Source organism: Rhincodon typus, unplaced genomic scaffold (assembly GCF_021869965.1).
Source record: "Rhincodon typus isolate 14 unplaced genomic scaffold, sRhiTyp1.1 hic_rhity00002143, whole genome shotgun sequence".
NCBI lineage: Eukaryota > Metazoa > Chordata > Chondrichthyes > Orectolobiformes > Rhincodontidae > Rhincodon > Rhincodon typus.
Genome location: NW_025967781.1, coordinates 1,394 through 21,370, shown reverse-complemented (window position 1 = coordinate 21,370; position 19,977 = coordinate 1,394). Strand labels below are relative to the sequence as shown.

General features: G+C 40.5%; 1 protein-coding gene across 1 annotated transcript; it reads left to right on the top strand.

Annotated features, from left to right (window-relative positions):
• Window positions 1-917: 917 nt before the first annotated feature.
• On the top strand, window positions 918-19,183 carry abitram (actin binding transcription modulator). Its single transcript, XM_020515864.2, has 6 exons — window positions 918-1,539; window positions 6,739-6,790; window positions 9,942-10,071; window positions 13,428-13,504; window positions 18,152-18,221; window positions 18,315-19,183. Exons 1-6 carry the CDS (start codon window positions 1,464-1,466, stop codon window positions 18,495-18,497), a joined length of 588 nt encoding a protein of 195 aa, XP_020371453.1. The 5' UTR covers window positions 918-1,463; the 3' UTR covers window positions 18,498-19,183.
• The last annotated feature ends 794 nt before the right edge of the window (window positions 19,184-19,977 follow it).

Below are 19,977 nucleotides of genomic sequence, written 5' to 3'. Positions count from 1 at the left end.
AGGTGCCAGTCCACGTGCATGTTCTGTGGCCTGGAGGAGACAGTGTTGCACATTTATGTCGTGTGCACACATCTGCAGCCCCGTTTTAGTTTCTTGAAGGATCTGCTGTTAAAATTTGGTTGCAGTTCAGCCCCACACTCCTGATCTACAGGCATCCAGTGGAGGGAGTGGCAGGCACGTGTATGAGCCTTCTGGTGCCTTTGTTCCTGGGCCTGGCCAAGATGGCCATCAACAGGTCCAGGCAACAGACTTAAAAGGGGCTCATTGTTCCTGACTGTCTGACCCCTTTTGTGGTTACGCCTATGCTCGGGTGTTCCTGGAGAGGGAGTGCGTGGTGCTCACCGGCATGGTTGAGACCGCTGGGCGCCATGGGGGCTGGAGTGCATTATCAGCCTGGATGATGATATTCTGATTTAGTTAATTGTCCCTGTAGTATAAGTCTCCATTTTGCCTTTTTGAGTTTACATTAGTTTATGGTTTGGTGTCCAGGGAAGAGGACTGTCTTATTTTCCATCTGTTCCAATTTTGAACCCCTTGGAAGAGCCAAAGGGCTTCTGTTTTAGCTCCATACTGGCCCTGTTCCAGATGTGCTTGATGGGGATCAGTCTGAGGGGAATTTTATCTTTATTTGAAATGAGCAGGGGAACATCCTCTGGATTTTAAACCATTGTTGTCCTTGTCCCAGGAGTGCTCCATGGGGATGAAGCAGAGCGGATTTATTTATTTAATTGGTTATTTGTTTATTTAATTATTTGCTTTCTTTGATTTTGCTTTTGTTTATTTTTATTTTGGTCCCCTGTGGTTCCTGCCCAAAAGAGGTTGGTGGTGACATAGTCAAGGTAGAGCCATTTTTTGCTTGTGTATTTGTTTTTGTTTCTCCCCAGAGTAATTGCGTCTTTGTCAAATAGAAATAAAGTCACGGTAGCTTTATTTTCTGTTTTGGAAGTGCAGAGTGGGCTATGGCCTGGTTAGCACATTCAAGATGGATCGAAGGGTCTCTTTCCGAGCTGTACATCTCTGAATGACTGACGTAAAATACTTCTCCACGTTCAGTGCAACTTTTCCAGGCCCAGAAGCTGCAGTGTCTTTTAGTTATCAGCAGATTCAAATAATCACACCTTTAGAATCAGAGGGGTTATCCGCTACATTTGTTGCAGTTCCCCCAGGAGACTGCATGGTGAACTTATACATTATAGGTACCTGACAAAAGTGAAATGTAGCAAGCACCCTCCATTAACAACTGCAGAAAATACTGGAAAAACTGAGCGGGTCCGGCAGCATCTGAAGCACAGTCGACGTTTCGATTCCGATAATCCCCCTACAGAACAGTATAAAAGTTTTTACTTTGCACAGCAATTAGTTATGAAGTACCAAGCGCCTGGAACTGGAACAAACACATAGCATCAAGAATTCAACCGGCACTTCCGCCGTGTTGCTAGGAGACTGTACTGGCTTCCGGTGTGATGGAGGTGGAGGAGGCGCAGGCTCAGACCTATCCCTCAATGGTCGATCGCTACTTTAGGCGCTGGTATAAGACAGGTAGGCGGCTCTGTCGCTGATGGTACAAGGCAGGGTGGGCGGCTCTGTCACTGCGGAGCCTTGTCCTGGGCCGGGGGGGAGAGAGAGAGAAGATTTCCGCCAACCCCGACGGAAGGCCCTAACATCCGGGCGGTCGAATTGGCTCGGACCGAAGAACGGGAGCCGTATTCACCCGGAACGGTTAAGACCCCAGCCTGAATTTGCGAGCACCAGACTGACACTGGTTTTCAAGTTAGGGAAGAGAAGACAATAAACCGTAATCGTATCTAAAGACTGGAAGGTGGGGATTAGGTTGTCTTTCGTTTCGCAGAAGTTTAGGGGAATAATCTGGATTTCTACGGGAGCACAGCCTAAACTCAGCTCTGACTGGAAGGATTCCATTGTATCTGATGAGATTTTTAATCTCGAGATGGCGTGGCCAAACTGTCAGACTATATGGAGTCTGTTAACGGGCAGCTGCTGTATTCTCCCTATTATTTATGTTATGATGAAATGCTTAGTAGAAAATAACTTGATAAAATGCATAAGGTTTCCCTATTCAGCCTGCCACAGTGGAATTTTCACAGGAGGTGGATATTGCAGACCCACATCAAATTTGAAGGAAAATAATTCCAACTGCTTAAAAAAATTGTAACTCAGTATCTTGAGACTCAAAATGTAATGTGACTCAACATTGCCTGTAAAGCTTTTCGGATGTCCTAAGAACATAAACAGTAAATATGTGAAATTTCAATCTTGCAGATGGGTATGGATAGGGTGAGTAAGGAAAAATCTGGTAGTGTATAAAATGGGAAAAGTGCAGTTGTGAACTTTTGACAGGAAGAATAAGGAAAAAAACAGTAAATCTCAAAAAGAGAGCAGCTTTGGAATTCTGTGGTGCAAAGGGATTTGGATGTCCTGGTGCCTAAGCAACAGGTTAGTATGCAGGTGTGACAGAATCAAGAAGGCTAATAGAATGCTGTCATCTATTGAGCAATTGAACATCAAGGGATGATGTGCTTCAGTTACATAGAGCATTGGTGTGTTGTAGAGTCAGAGATGTACAGCGTGGAAACATACCCTTCCGTCCAACTTGTCTGACCAGATGTCCTAAATTAATCTAGTGCCATTTGCCAGCTTTTGGCCCATATTCCTCTAAACCCTTCCTCTTCCTATACCCATCCAGATGCCTCTTAAATGTTATTGTACCAGCCTCCACCACTTCCTCTGGCAGCTCATTTCATACACGCATCACCCTCTGCATGAAAAGGTTGCCCGTTAGGCCCCTTTTAAATCTTTCCTTTCTCCCCTTAAACTTATGCCGTCTAGTTCTGGACTCCTTCTCCACCCTCCCCCCACCCCCAACCCAGCGAGAAGACCTTAGCTAGTCACCTATTCATGCCCCTCACGATTTTATAAAACTCAGCCTCTGATGCTCCAGGGATAATAGCTCCAACCTATTCAGCCTCTGCCTATAGCTCAAGCCATCCAATCCTGGCAACATTCCCCAGGACCTTACCATTACATGTGTAAGTCCTGCCCTGATTTGCCTTTCCAAAATGCAGTACCTCCCGTTTATCTAAATTAAACTCCATCTGCCACTCCTCGGCCCATTGGCCCATCTGATCAAGATCCGATTGTACTCTGAGGTAACCTTTCTTTGCTGTCCACTACACCACCAATTTTGGTGTTTTCTACAAACTTTCTAACTACACCTCCTATGTTCACATCCAAATCACTTTCATAAATGATGAAAAGCAGTAGACCCAGCACCGATCCTTGTGCCACACTGCTGGTCACAGGCCTCCAGTCTGAAAAGCAACCCTCTGTCGCCTAACTTAGAGTCAGTTCTGAATCCAAATGGGGGAGTCCAGAACTGGAGGGCATGGTATTCCATGTGATCCAACCTTGCTAACTAGTCTACCATGTGGAACCTTGTCAAGCACCTTTCTGAAGTCCATATAGATCAGGTCTACTGTTCTGCCTTCATCAATCTTCTTTGTTACTTCTTCAAAAAACTCAAGCAAATTAGTGAAATACGATTTCCCATGCACAAGTCTACAGCTGGAAATACTGTATCTAGGTTGTTGACTTGCTCGCTGTCTGGCTTGTTCTCAGTCAGACGTTTCGTCACCATGCCAGGTGACATTGTCAGTGGAGCCTCCGATGAAGCAATGTTATTCTACTCGGTTTGGAATTTATACTTTTTGGTCTGTAATGGTGAGTAGTGTCATTTCTGGTTTTGATCTGTATGGGTTTATATGTGGTATGGTGAAAAACACCACTTCATCAGAGGCTCTATTGATGATGTCACCTAGCATGATGATGAAACGTCTGAACGAGAACAAGCCAGGTCGGCGAGCAATTCAATAACCTCACCCACCACCCGAGCTACAGATCTTTGCCAAACCTTTGAATATTGTATCTAGTTTTGATCCCTTTTATAAGGATATACATACACTGGAGGTACTTCAGAGAAGATTTACTGGATTGAAGTCTGGACTTTTGTGTTGTCTTTTGATTGGTTGAGCAGTCTGGGTTTATTTCCACTGAAGTTTAAAGTGAGAGTTGACTTGATTTGAATTTAAAATTCTGAATGGCCTTGACAAGGTGGATGTGGAAAGGATGTTTCCTTTAGTGGGTCAGAACTTGGGTTGCTGTTTTAAAATTCGAGTTGCCCTTTCAAATTAGATTAAATTTTAGGGTTTTGTGACATTAGAATGTTGTGCCTTACCATTGTCCACCTGTCTTTAAAAAATTCAGATTTTTGTTTGGCAGGGGAATAGCGGGTTATTTGGAGTAGATGAGCATGGAATTTGATCAGCTACGATCTAATTGAATGGCAGAACAAGCTTGAGGGGCTATATGGTCTACTACGTATGTTTGTATGCACTCTGCTGAAAATGCAGATTCGAACTGAACCTTTATGTCCATTCAGTGCTTGGGTTGCTGAAGGCCAATTTGAGTATGCCTATTACATTGACTCTGGGATCCGTTTAATTGAATTGCATGCTTAGAAAATGTCTAGAATATCAGAAGATCAACTAGCGCTTTTATGAAGTAACTATGCGCAGAAGTCTGATTCATTTGAACCCTGGCTTCTTCCATGCTTTCTTTCAATAGTTAATACTTTCTTATTGAATTAAGGGGAAAGCAAAATTAAAGCTTATCAGCTTTCAGCCTAATTTCTAGGATAGCCTGTGATGTTTTTAACAGGGTATTTTACCTCGTGGTTTGTTATCTCTCCTACATAAAATGTGTAGGTATTGAAGAATTAAGCAGATGTGTATTCTATCTAGCTATTGTATGCAAACACTGCATTCATAAGCACATTCGTCTGTTCTGATGGTAAGCTCTGACGTTACAAAGGAATGTGCTTCCGGTAGTGTATGACCTTCAAGGGACCCCAGGATAATTTGGCATGCCCACAAGGCCCCTACCAACTTCTACAGGTAGACCATTGAAAGCATACTGTCCGGGTGCATAATGGCCAGGTGGGGCAACTGCTCTGCCCAAGACTGTAAGAAGGTGGCGTGCACGGTCCAGACCATCATGGAAGCCAACCTTCCATCCGTGGACTCCTTTTACACGGCTCGTTGCCGCAGAAGGGCTGCGAATATCAGCAAAGACCCATTTCTCCCCTCACCCACCCCCTCCCTTTAATGCTCTTCTTCAACCTTTTCTGTCCGGCAGAAGATACAGAAGCTTGAACACACACCAGCAGGTTCAAGAACAGCTTCCCTGCCATTATTAGACTGCTGAATGGACTCTCTAACTTCAAATAATGCTGGAATTGCTAATGTTGATCTTGCCTAGCACACACCCTGTGCACTGTAATCTGTATGCCTCTGTCCAAGTATTTTTTTGCCCTACGATCTGTATGTCCTTGCTTACTATGATCTGCCTGCGCTGCTCATAAACAAAGTTTTTCAGTGTACTTAAGTATACATGACAATAAATCAAATCAAATCACAATGAGGCCTTTATACCCTTGGGTCTGGGATACAATGATGACACGAGAATGTCTCTTAAAGGCATACTGATTGAGACATTAACAGCATCTCTCATCTTCTAAAGATAAGCTGTCATGAACAGACATGTGATTGTACATGAACACATGTCAATTTTACAAATAGACCTGCAGGCTTAAAGGATACTAACTGTGCCACAAGAGTCCCACTATAAAATTGTATAACTAAGTAGTTACAAGACTGACACTTCAAACTTCAATATACTGCTTTAGAGATTTGGCAACTGGCACTAATCTGAGCTGACTTTTGTTCTTCACAATGTGTAGTACCCTGATAAGTAATGACTTTTGCATGACCAGGGCTGGTTGCACATTCTAGAAGTCTTTGGCATCCAGATTTCTAGCTCTCACTGTCAACCTTGTGCACAGTTTTGGTAGATTTCTATCTTCAAATCACCTGCCTTGAAATGATTTGCCAGTCAACTGCATCTATTATTGGATACTATCCATTCTGAGACCCCAGTTAAACTGAAATTAGCAGTAATTATGTTAGCAACAGTCATGCTGGATGTATTGCTAAGCATCTGTTCTTTATCCTGACTTAGCTTTCAATTTGTGAATGCAAGTTTCTGTCAAAGCACTTCACTTCTAATGAATTACCTTTGAAGTGTAGTCAGTTAGGTTAGATGTATAACAACCAGTTAACACAGTACACCACGTAAATGAAGCAGTTGAATAAGCAGCAATTGTTTTAATTAGAAATTAAACATGCTAGAAATACTCAGCAGGACAGGCAACATCTGTGATTAAAGGAACTGGCTCAATTTTATTGTTGAAAGGAGGAATGTTAGCAATATAGGTCAGGGCAAGCAGATCAAGTAGGAAGGAACGAGAACTTGGAGGGGAACTTGCATGGTGGTGTTTCTGTGTATCTGTTGCTCTTGTTCTTCTTCTTCTAAATGATAGTGGTCACTGGTTTGGAAGATGCTGTCTAAGAAACCTGGGTGAATCAAGAACTGGAAGGTCAAGTTTGTGAATAAGTTCAGATTTTGATGAGGGGAGAAAAAGTAATGTGTGGGGGTGATGGGAAAACACGTGGCATGTAGGTTATAAAATGAGTCAATTTAACAGGAAGATGTAAGATCTATTTAAGATGGAATATAATAACTTTGCACTATGTACTGCTATGAGGCATTTTTAAAAAAATAGCTTTGCAATTTTTGACGACAGTTTTTTTTTCTTTGTTCCAGATGTTAAAGGGAAACCGTGTGAAGATCATTGTATCTTACACCATTCTAATAGGTGGGTGTATCTGATGTATTGCTATTGCAACTTCATAAAGAATAATGGAATATTGTACATTGTTGTGATCTTACCATCATCACTAATTATCATTGCTGATAATGACAACTGCAGGAAACCACACATGTGCACTCATTGGGCGATGCACGGTTCCAAGCCCTGAAATCACTTGCGCTTTGTGTGATGTCATGTGTAAATGCATTACTGCGCATACACCGGGAAGTGCACATGCTTTTGAAGTGGGCTTTGGTGGTGTGAAGGGGGATACGAGACAGATGATGGGGAATTCCTAGAGGGAGAAGAGAAGGAGGATCTAGAAGCTGGGGGAGAGGTTGTGTGTGCGCAAGGAGAGTCAAGGGGTGACGAGGCCTGCTCCCCTAGCAGCTGAGCCCTCATCACCCCACTCCTCTCATTTTCTCCTGGCTCCCAATCTTCCTGTCTCTTTCTCTTCCCGTGTTCGTAATGTCTGACCAGGAACCAAAGAAATTAAGTTGCTGCTGTCAAATGCAGAGCAACGGGGGATCCTTAGTTTGGGTGGAAGGTCAGTTAAATGTAGGTTTTAGGATTTTTTTCTTTGCAGTTCAGCTTTCAGAATTTAAGGATTCCGAAACACTGATTTGTGTGAATTTCTTTTTTTTTGTTTGTTTGTTTTTTTTTTTGATTCCCAGAAAAGAAAGTCTTCACTAAGGTCTCTTCAGCTGATTTTCTTTCAGGATTGTTGTTAGGCAATAGTAGCGTGGATCCTAGGATTTCTCCAAGTTGGTTTTCTTTTATAGACTTAATGACTTGACAATCTCTTATCCGTCTTAAAAGTCTTGGTTTGTATCCTCCAGTAAACTACCTTTGCTGACCTTTTGTTTTAACTTTCACTTCCAAGAAATCACATAAAGCCTCAACGATATCCAAACAGTTCCATTGTCTTAGTTTGCATTGTTAAAAGTACATATATATGGACTAAGAGTGGTTAGTGCTGTGGAAGTCATTTGGGAGAGGACCTTTAGTTTTTAGGGTGTTCAGTGCCTAGCCTGTTTGCTTATATGTTGACAGTGAGCTGAAACTTATTTTCTCAATGCACACCTGTGTACTGAATTCAGTGACTGAAGTGATTTTGGTTTAGGATTGCAGATGGTGTAAGTCGAACAGCTTCCAATATGTTTTGTAGACCCTCTCCATGCCTTTGGGCAGTTTTATTTAAGAAAAGAATATTAATGGGTTGTGGCCATCACTGACTAGAACTACATCTATTGTCCATTCCTAATTGCCCTGGGGAAGGTGGTTGTGAGCTGCTTTCTTAAATTGCTACAATGCTGCTGTCCTTTTAATGTAGAGATCCTCACAGTGCTATTAGCCAAGGAGTTCCAGGATTTTGAGCCAGTGACAGTGAAGGAATGGCAGTATGGTTTTAAGTCGGGCTGATTTGTGCTCCTGGAGGGAGATTTGTAAGTGGTGCTGTTACCACGTATTGCTTTGTCCATCTAGGTAGTAAGAGGTCGCAGGTTTGGAAGTTAGTGTCAGAGGAGGCTTGGTGAGTTCCTGTCGTGTATTTTGTAGATGGTTTATTGTACAGCCAATGTGTAGTGGTGGAGAAAGTAAGTACTGAGGGTGGTGGATGGATTGTAAATTAAGTGGGCTGATTTGTCCTTAATGGTCTTGTTAGTGCCCTAGGCAGTGTGCCACATTTGCTGGATAGATGCCAGTGTTACAGCTGTATTGAAACATCTTGGCAAATGGCACTTCTGGTCCTCCAGCATGTCTTTGGTACTGTTGCTAGAATGTTGTCAGCCTTTACAGCATCCAGTGCCTTCATTCAGCTGTTCCTTGCTATCGTGTGGAGTAAATAAGTGGTTCAAAACTGGGTACTGGGTCCTTTCAGAAGGGTGAAGCTGAGGTGGTATTGGAATGAGAAAGATGTAAAAGAGGGTTGCTGCAGTGATACAGCTGCCTTTGATCTCACAGGGCAGCCAAATTTAAGGAGAATACTTCATAAGCCATCACAATTGACAGTAAATGGCTTCTTTTGAAACGTCATCTTGTTGGCATGCATTATTTTAATTTCATGCAGGAGGTGTGTGTTCCAGAGATACTGCTTTCTTTTACGAGAAATAACTTTGCACCTTAGTCTGAATCAAATTATTGGAATCAGCAATTTAACTGAATAACATAAAGATATAAGTAGCAGTGATTTCCTGTGATCTGAGCTAACGTATGTAGTTGTTTGACAATAGATAAATTGAGGAGCAATTTAGACGGAATGGGCTAAATACATTTTCCTTTTGTATTTGTATATGTAATATTTTTAAGTGTATTTATGAAATCTGATGTAAAGAATTAAAACAGGGTTCCAAAGCACACAGTTAGACCATTAGCTCATATTATGAAATACCTAGCAATTGTGCTAAGTCATGATTTTTTTTTACATGAAGTCTCTGTATAAGGGAAATTAATCCTACATAACAATAGTCTAAGAAAACACAAGTAATTAATTTTACACTGAGTTTTCATCCTTGAATTTAAAAATGTAGTTCAAGGTTGACTCACTAGTACAAGTTATTGGATTTAAGTTCCTCTCCAGGGTCTGAACATTTTCACTGAAGCAGACAGAGTTTAATGGCCTGCCATATTACTCGCACAGCATTACAAAGAATAGTTTTGTTTACTAATGTTCTGGCTAACATTTTACACTCGACCAACCCAATCAAGGTAATTCATTAACTAGAAATTCAATTTGTAATTTTTGTAGGACCTTGTCAAGTGTAAATGATGTTATCTCTTACCAAATAATAGTAATAACTGCACTTCAAAAGTAAATAATAGTAATGACTACACTTCAAAATTAGTGTAGTTTTTATCATTCCAAAGAAATGATTTGGTGCTAATTAAATGGAAGTTGACTTTCGATTTATGTTCTTGAAAGAGCAATTTAGTTGTCTTGTTTATTACTAAACCATCTTAACCATGCCAATATATGTAATTGGTCACTAACGATAGCTTTAGAACCACAGTAATCGGCACATGATAATCCACGTGACTAAATATGGTTATTGGAATCCTGACATATAGAATATAGCACTTATTCTAGCACTGGAAGTATGTAGGCCTGTTCTTTTATTTGCTTTAGAGCTCTAATTCATGCCACTCTTGATTATAATAGGATATGTGTCATCACACTGGCAGAATCTCACCCTCTATTACAGAGTGGGAAAGAAATAAAAAATATCAGCTACCAGATCAGTGCCAACTGTAGTCGACTACAAAACAAGGTTTCAGGAAAATCTAAACGGGTATGTTTGATCTCTTTTTATTTGAATTCCTTCTCTTTCCTCCCTTGCTCTCGCTCTCTCTGTCGTTCGCTCTCGTTCCTTACCTCATGACCTTGGATGTAGAAGTGATAGAATGACTGGCAATGTTGTTGTAAATGTGTGCTTTTGAATAAATGATTTTGCAACATTTTATTTCTTGGAATGTTATTTAAATCCATGGTCACCACCATTTAAAAAAAATATGGTCTGCCATTTCAGTAGTGGCTTTCAGCAGGACTTTTTTTAAAAAAATATGCTTTGTCAGTGATCTCCTATGTTTCTAGATCCAAGACCTAAAGATTTTGGAAAGTATACATAAGAGCAAAATGAAGACTTATCAAAAAAATTTCAGCTAACCCAAAGTAACTTGGATCTGTACATGTCACACATCACACGCCTCTTGTTTCTGTTTGTGATTCTGATGGAGTTTTATTTTAGATGCTTGTTTGAAAACTTATATTTTTGTAAAGGAACTGAAGCTGATACATGTGTCTTATCAAATTATTTTCATAGTATGTAGCTTTAGCTATCGTACGCTGATGGTTCCATTGCTTTGTTTTATTGCAATAATCCATAAGCCCAATTTGATTTGTAAATGTTGTAAAGCACATCCATTCTCCAAAGCTCTCTTTTCTCCCAATGTTTCTATATTATACAATTGTGTCCTTGAACTGAATTGGATATTTCATCTAGTATTTTCAGTTTGTTTTTAAATTTCTTGGAAGACGCAATCCTTGTGAATACCTTTTCTAAAATTTGCTGTACTTTCACATTTAGTATTACTTGCAGACTTCAAAAGACATTATTATTAACTCATTCTGGTACAAGTCAGGAGTTTGGGGCGTACGCTCCACTTGCCTGAATGAGTGTGCCTCCAACAACTCAAGAAGCTTGATACCGTCCAGGAAAAGCAGCCTGCTTGAACGACAGCACACTTACAAGCATTCAGTCCCTCCACCACCACCAGTGTTTACCATTGACAAAATGCACTGCAGAAATTTTCAACATCTTCCAAACCCACAACCACTTTCGTCTAGAGAGACCAGGGCAACAGACAAATGATTGATTGTCAACATGTACTGAAATACAGTGAAAAGCTTTGTTTACGAGCAATACATGCAGATCATAGTAAGCAAAGGATGTACAGATCAAAAAGACTTAGAGGCATACAGGTTACATCACACAGGGCGTGCGCAAGGAGAGATCAACGTTAGCAAGATAAGCATTATTTGAGGCTAGAGAGTCCATTCATCAGTCTGATAATGGCCGGGAAGAAGCTGTTCCTGAACCTGCTCATGTGCATGTTCAGATTTCTGTATCTGCTGCCTGACAGAAGAGGTCATAGGAGATCATTACTGGGGTGTGAAGGGTTTTTGATGATATTGGCAGCCTTTCCACGGCAGTGAACAGTATAAATGAAGTCTGTGGATGGAAGGATTTCTGAAGAAGGACCTAGGCCCGAAACGTCAGCCTTCCTGCTCCTCTGATGCTGCTTGGCCTACTGTGTTCATCCAGCTCTACACCTTGTTATCTCTGTGGATGGAAGGTTGGCTTCCGTGATGGTCTGGGCTGTGCACACAACCTTCTGTAGTTTCTTACAGTCCTAGGCAGAGCAGTTGCTGTACCAGGCCTTTATGCATCTGAACAGCAAGCTTTCAATGGTGCATCTGTAGAAGTTGGTGAAGGATGCTATGGACATGCCAGATTTCCTGAGCAATGCCACTGCAAGTTCCCCTTCAAACCACTCACTATCCTGACTTGGAAATATATTGCAGTTCCTTCATGGTTGCTGGATCAAAATCCTGGAATTCTCTCCCTAATGGCATTGTGGATTTACCTACAGCACTGGAGCAGTTCAAGTGAGCAGTTCTTCGTAACGACCTCAAGTGCAACAATGGATGTGCAATAAACAGTGGCCCATCTAGGAATGCCCACATCCCATAAATTATTTTTCTTTAAAAATCAAGAAGGCATTATTCTAAAGGAGACTGAATGAATGAATATTTTTTTCTCATTTTGGGCCATTTTTCTTGCAAGTCTTCCAGGCTGTCTGAGCCAAGTTAATTACTATGACATTAATTTTGGTGAAGTCTCTTGCAAATTGAATTAAGATGTTCCAATCAGTTATCCAAAAACACAAATTCCCACATGTAAACTTAAAGCTCAGTTACCAACTGATTTAAATTTGCAGCTCAGTGTTTATCTTATTATTAATTTTGGTAATGACCATAAGAATGCATTGATTGGCTAGCGTGTTGCCATGGCACCACCAACAGGGAACTTAGCTCCCAAGCTCTGGTGTGGTTTGAAAAAGTTAAGACTCAAACACATTCCTTTTGTTTACAGAACATGGGTCCCTGGCTGTGAATGTATTCCACTGTTGGAAGCTTAGGCTGTGAGCTTGAATTTTATCTTATGAGCTGTGAGTTCCTAATAGCTATCCTAAGGATTATTCAACAAATGCTGCCAATCGTGGCATCATATTGAACAATATGCATTTGTTCTGGGTTTTGCAAGCACAGGCTCATTGAATACGGTCTGTGTCATGCCTATCATAAACAACCAAAGCAACATGCTGCTAGATTAGCCAGTTGCTGGGACATACAACTAACATACCTGGCATTGCACTGCCCTGAAATTAATACATAAATGTTGCTCAATTGTGTGACGATAAGAATGTGTCTTTTTGTACTGATAGCAGCATCTTTGTTAGGGGGGCAAGAAAAGGCTTGCATAGCCACTATACAGTACCAGCATCAAATAGATTCTTTAGCTTGTTTAAAATTCTGAGATACTTTGCCTTTCCAAGGGAGTTTGAGGTCAGACCAAACACTTTTCTTTTACAGTCTGAACGTGGTGACCCATGGCTGATTTGTAAGTTTGCACAATGTACCGTGAACAGTGATCTGATAGCAAGGTAACTTTGCATTCTCTTTCCTTCTTGAGCATACAAGATGAGCAAATGGCTAGGTTTCTATTTTCAAAATTGCTAATGAGGCCAGTCTTCTAGCTCTACGTATCCTAACGTGTTTTGTGATCAGTAGATTTGTATTAGATACTAGATACGGTGCTGCCATGCAGTAGCTACAGTAGTTATCTCTTTGTTTGAAGTGATTCATAGGTCTTCACAAAGCTGTATATGACCCTCAGGCTGCAGCTGGATACCTTTTGATATAGTAAGCATTGGCACCTTTGTTATACCTTGCAAGAATTGTACTTGCAACTTTTCTATTTAGCCAATTTGTGGAAAATTTATAGAAATTGTCGCTGTGATATGCTGATTGATTGATTCTCTTTCTGGTGAGTTTGATTATATGTTTGTTTTAACCTTATTTCAGGGTGGACAGTTTCTAACAGAACTTGCACCATTGTGCAGAATACTGTGCTCAGATGGCGAGGAATACACAATATACAGGCAAGGTCTTTCTCTTTGTTTTGAAGACTGTTATAATTATGTGAAATTCATTAAATATTGCAACTATTGTGAAATTTTCCTAATTTGGCATTTACTTTTGTGCATTAACATTGTGTATTTGAGAGATTTCTCTGTACCACATATTACATTTTCCCTTTTACCACCAGCCATAAATGGAAATCTTTGACTGCAAATCTCTCTTGTCTTGAAACACCTACCTATTCAAAAAAAACATGGTAGAGGTATTGCTGAGTCAGATTTAGGGTTGCATGTGTCTCCTTATTGACATTTATCCTGCCAAAACAACTTTAAAATCTGTTGGAGGCACAGGCAGTCAGCAAATTCGCTTTCAAAAGGTCAATATTGGGGGTGAAAAATGAGCGAAAATATGTGATAGGCCCAACTGCATCACATCTGCTGGAAATACAAGTGAGTATAGAGCCAGTGATAGGAGGAGCAGTCTGAAGACGTGATGGTACATCTGTTTGGGTACCAGAACAGCTGTGCAGAGAGACAAGCTGTAGGTTTTGGCCTGTTTAAAGTTACTGTTAATATCTTGGCTCGATGAATTGATATTCCATTCTAACTTTTTAAAATGCTTTTTAACCACTTGATTTGTTTGGGTCATTATGCACAAATACTCATATTAATGGGCTTGGCGTTCATTCATTTTGCAGTGAGGGTTGACTAGCCTTCAAAATAGAATTGATGTGTTTGGGAAATCCTTTTGTGTATCCTCTCAGTTTTGACGAAGTAAAAAAAAATGTAGTGACTGCCTTTTTAAAATGTTTCTGCATGAGCTGCAAGACAGTGTTAGCTGTGAGCTCATCAGTCGCTGGAAGTGTATTTCAAATGATGGCTTTTTATGTGTGCCAATTACTTTGGAAAAACAAAAAATTGTCAGCATTGTCTGATCCTTATTTTGTGCCAAATTAAATAATGTTATTTTTAGGACTTTTGATATTTTTCTCGTGTGTTGTGGCTTTAAGTTTTTAATGGAGGCTTGTTCTTTTGGAAATGGATCCTACAGCATTGAGGAAAATGTCTCAATCCAGAACTAAAATTACTGAATTAGCAGAACACTTGTACATTCTCTTCCTTTTACAATTTTTGGATTTTTAAAATAATTTCCCATTATTTCAATCACAATTTTAAGGTCCTTTCTGAAAGGTGACAGTTTTTAAAATTGTTCATGGGATGTAGGCATCACCGAACATGTCATTAGGTGACTGTCTGAGAGAGACGATGGCATAATGGACTGGACTCATAATTCAGAGACTCCCAAAATTGGACAGCTGGCCTTCTGGTTGGTTAAACAACAGTGTAGACATCTACTGACAGGGCAGATTGACCGTAGATGGTGCACAATGGTATGCAATTTGTGAAGGAGTTTTCCTGGGTATCTTCAACATTGTCGCTGAACCCCAAAACGTCTTACAGCACTAGGTTAGAAAACAATGTTCGTAATCAACAATCTCTGTAGGATGTGCAACAGGTGTTGAGAGAGCTAACAAGGGGAAAAAAACAAATGAAAGAAGTGTGCAAATGCTAGAAGTTGCTCAAATCTCAACAGGTCTGGCAGCATGTGTGGAGAGAATCAGCATTAATGGTTCAGGTCCAGTGACCCTTCTTCAGAACGGACATACTTGACCTCATCCTCATCAATTTGCCTAATGCAGATGCATCTGTGCATGATATCTGGAAGAGTAACTAAGCCCCAAACTCCTTGTGGAGACAAAGTCTACGTTGAGAATACCCTACATTGTGTTGTGTGGAGCTATATCACTGTGCTAGATGGGATCATCTTTGAACAGATCTAGCGACTTCAGACTGGGTATCTGAGGTGCTGTGGGCTATCATCAGCAAACATCATCTGCAACCTCATGGCCTGGTATATCCCCCACTCCACCATTACCATCAAACCAAGGGATCAATCTTGGCTTAATGAAGTGCCGGGTACAGCACAAGGCATACCTAAAAATGAAGTGTCAACCCAGTGAAGCTGCAAAACAAGACTACTTGTGTGCCAAACAGCATAAGTCGTAAGTGATTGATTGATTGATTGAGCAAGGCAATTTCACAACCAGTCCATCAGATCTAAGCCTTCCAAAGCTAAATACTGTAATTTCTTCTGCAGAAGAGTCCTTTTGAGCTCAGTGTTAACTGTGTGTGTGTAATTCTTTCCACAGATGCTACCAGGCTTGCTGAGCTTCTCCAGCAGATATGTTTATCAGATTTCCTGCAGCATTTTTTTTATCTTAGATATGAGCTCTGAGCTCCTGCCATGTATATTCGTGAATGGTGCTGTACAAGCAAAGAATTCACTAGAGGATCCACTAGTATTCCCATCCTCAATCATTGGGGTGCCCAGCACATCCTGTGCAAAAGGAAAGGCTGAAGTGTTTGTAACAATCTTCAGCCAGAAGTGCTGAGTTTGATCCATCCTGGCTCTACTATAGGCCTCTAGCATCACAGATGCCAGTCTTTAGCCAATCAGATCCACTCCATGTGATATCAAACAGCTGGAAACACTGGATACTGCAAAGGCTTATGGCTCTTGACATTCCAACAATAGTACTGACAACTTGTGCTGCAGAACTTGCCAGGCCTCTAGCCAAGCTGTTCCAGTACAGCTACAACAATGGCATCTTCCCAACAGTGTGGAAAAGTGCCCATATTGTTGGTATGTCCAGTGTACATGTCTATTCTTGATCATCAGCAAAGTAATGGTGCTTAATACAGCTGTCAAGCTTAGCAATGTCTGCTCATTGATGCTCTGACTGTGTTTCACCAGGGCCATTCAGTTCCTCACCTCATGACAGTCTTGGTTCAAACATGGACAAAAGAGCTGAATTGCAGAAGTCAGATGAGAGTGACAGCCCTTAGCATCAAGCACTGCAGCAAAACTGGAATCAACGGGCAGAGGAAACTCTACACTGGTTGGGGCCATACCTGGCAAAGAGGAAGGTGATTGTGAATATTGGAGGTCAGTGATCTCCATTCCAGGACATCTCTGCAGGAGTTCCTCCGGGTAATGTCCTAGGCCCCACCATCATGAACTGCTTCATCAATGACCTTTCCTCCATCATAAAGTCAGATGTGGGGTGGTTTGAAATGAATGCTCAGCACCATTTCATAACTATACTGAAGCAGTCCAAGTCCAAATCCAGCAAGACCTGGACAGTATCCAGGTTTGGGGTGACAAGTGGCAAGTAAAATTTGTGCCACACGTGCCAGGCAATAACCATCTTCAGGAAAAGTAAATTTAGCTATCAGTTCTTAACATTCAATGGCATTGCCATCAGGGGAAACCCCCACTGTCAACACCCTGGGGCCAGGTTACCTTTGACTAGAAACAACAATACAAAGAGAAGAACATGGTTAGACACTGAGAATACTATGGTGAATAGCTCATGTCCTGTCTCCTCAAAGGCTGTACATTATCTGTTAGGCATAGGCTAGGATTGTGATGAAATACAGTCTCCACTTGCTGAGAGTGCAGTTCCAACAACACTCAAGCATGATACCATCAGGATAAAACTACCTGTTTGGCATCCCACTTTACACCTGCCTAAAGCCAGTCGTGAGTGCCATCTACAAGATATGCTATAGCAACTTACCCAGGCTCCTAAATGTATTCTTGCAAAGTGGTGTTCAATATTATTTTTCAATGAATGCTGCTGTTATTTCCCATCCTTAAATACCTGGGGAAGATGCTATTGAGCTACCGGCTTGAACTGCTGCAATCAATAGGGTATAAGTAATCACAGTGCTTATAGGGAGGGAGTTCCAGGACTTTAAACTAGGTGACACTGAAGGAACAGCAATATGGTTCAAAATCCGAATGGTGTGTTGCTTGGGTGGAGCTTTTCAGGTTATGGTGTGCACTTACTGCCCGTATCCTAAGTGATAGAGATAATGGATTTGGAAGGAGCCTTTGTGAGTTGTTGCATTGGTGATGGAGGGAGTTAATATTCAACATGGTGAATGGGGTACCAATCAAATAGGCTGCTGGGTCCTGCATGGTGTTAAGCTGCTTGTGGTGGTGGAGCTGCACCATTCCATTGCACACCAGACCTGAATCTTGTAAATGGTGTAAAGGTGACTTGTATTGAGATGCTTTCCTGTACAGAAAGAGGGATTTGAGCTGATGCATTCATATTGATGCAGGATAATCAAAATTCCTCTACACGTAGTTGGGTATCAAATTACTCGATAAGAATGGTTGTTTGCTTGCCATTTGTGCTGTATCTTGCACCTCCACTGTCATGAAGTTGCCTTTGGAAACTAATATTTTTGACTTTTTTTTAAAACCAGAATTGGATGCAAAGGAACAGAGCCACTCTGTGGTCGTGAGAAATGTCCTGTTGCTAATTTAAACACCATGTTCTGTCACAATGAAAGTGCTTCACCCTCCAGGCAAAACAGCAAATATGATCAGTTTAAGGAAATAAGCTTTTCTTGTTTACAAACAGTTCACAAATGGCTGACAATGGCAGAAAGATAACTTGAACGTAATCCTCAAATGAGATACAAGAAAAAGGAAGTTGTTTACTTTTCATGGTTTATAATAACTGTTGTATAAAGAAAACAACACATGGCTGTTATACTATTACCCTTTCAAGTTCCCTCCCTCTTTTATTGCAGTTGTATCAGAGGACGTTTACTGGAGGTAAATGAAAATATTCTCCAGGATCCCAGCCTTCTACAAAAAAAGGTAAAATAGGATTATCACACACAATGGTTTATTTACTATAGTTTATTTTATGTCATTCGTATTAATGTAAAGCTCTTTCTGTCCCACAATCAGCCATCTACCGAAGGATACATTGCTGTTGTATTACCCAAATTTGAAGAAAGCAAAAGCATAACCCAAGGTTTAATTAATCAAGAACAGTATCAAGATATTATTTCAAAGAGACCCAAGACAACAGCAGAAGTAGTGGGAAATACTGACTTCAACAGTCTAAACCCTAGCTCTCTTAGCAATTGAGATAACAAGGTGTAGAGCTGGATGAACACAGCAGGCCAAGCAGCATCAGAGGAGCAGGAAAGCTCTCCTATTATTTCAGAACCCCCTTCCCTCCCCCACTTCTGAAGAAGGGTCTAGCCCAAAACGTCAGCTTTCCTGCTCCTCTGATGCTGCTTGGCCTGCTGTGTTCATCCAGCTCTACACCTTGTTATCTCATTCTCCAGCATCTGCAGTTCCTACTATCTCTCTTGGCAATTGCATTCCTTAAGTTTAAGCTGTTTTATTTCAGATGAAAATTAAACCAGCAACATGCTTTAAGTGTTTAAATGGATGATCTATGTGATGAACCAGTTGTTTTGGTCTTGAATTACATACTTGAAAGTCAGTTTTCTTCAGTTTATTTCTCATTGAAAATAGGTTTAAAGCAATATTAAAAAAAAAACTATTGTTTTGCCTACTTTTTCCTAGAAATATGTTTAAAGCTTTTTAAAATTTTAACCTTGCTTAATGAGAAAGATTTTTGTATAATGACATTTAAATTGAAAACAAGTGCAAAATGTTATTCAGAAATTAACCTGAAACTTTATTAAATTTCACTTATTTTGATATTGAGCTAAATATCCTGAATTTGTTTTAGATTGAAGACTGTCCACCAATCTCTTGAGATTTTGTATATGTGTATTACAAAAATAAAGATTTCAACTTTTGATTTTGACTTAGAAATATTTCTGATTGCTGTATCCTCCCTTAGTCTTTTCTTCACCATGTAGATATACAATTCAGCAATGCCGGTCTACACCAACCTTGACTCTTATCTAGCTTCCCATATGATCCACAAGTTGGTCTTGAGTTACTAAGGCCCACCACCACATTTTTTAATGAAATTAGTTAAAGGTTATACATACATACTTTGTCATTGATATATACATCTTTTATATTTCAACAACATAGTGGTGCTGGAGAACAGTGTCTTTTGGGGACTCTTAGCTTTTAATATGCTGAGATGACATGTGACATGGTTTGATGGAAAAAGTAGTTACAAAGTTTAGAATATTGAAAAGCTTTTAGAAATCAGTGAATGACTAAAACCAAAAATGAAAGGGGGAAAACTAAAGTATGAGAGAGCTCACTAGAAATTTAGAAACTCTGAAGAGTAACTTATGTTCATCTGAGATTTGAGAATGGGGAATTAATGAGAAACAAGGAAATGAAATGTTGAACACTTATTGTGCATACTTAAAATCAACAGGGGAGAACTTAGAACATTCACAATAACTGAGGGAAAGGTACTGGGAAAACCATTAGAAGGTGGACAAGACCCGTGGCCTTGATGGCTTTTATCGAGGGTTTTTAAAAGTAGTGGCTATAGGCTTTGAGATAATAAGTTGTAGAGCTGGATGAACACAGCAGGCCGAGGAGGAGGAAAGCTAACATTTCGGGTCTGGACCCTTCTTCAGAAATGGGGGAGGGGAAGGGGATTCTGAAATAAATAGAGAAAGAG

Bases quoted from the DNA above. Each gene is read 5' to 3' on its own strand.
- abitram (XM_020515864.2), top strand. From the start codon at position 1,464: ATGGAGGTGGAGGAGGCGCAGGCTCAGACCTATCCCTCAATGGTCGAT. The intron at 10,072-13,427 runs GTATGTTTGATC...ACCTTATTTCAG, and splicing joins TTTCAGGAAAATCTAAACGG to GGTGGACAGTTTCTAACAGA. The intron at 13,505-18,151 runs GCAAGGTCTTTC...CTTTTATTGCAG, and splicing joins GAGGAATACACAATATACAG to TTGTATCAGAGGACGTTTAC.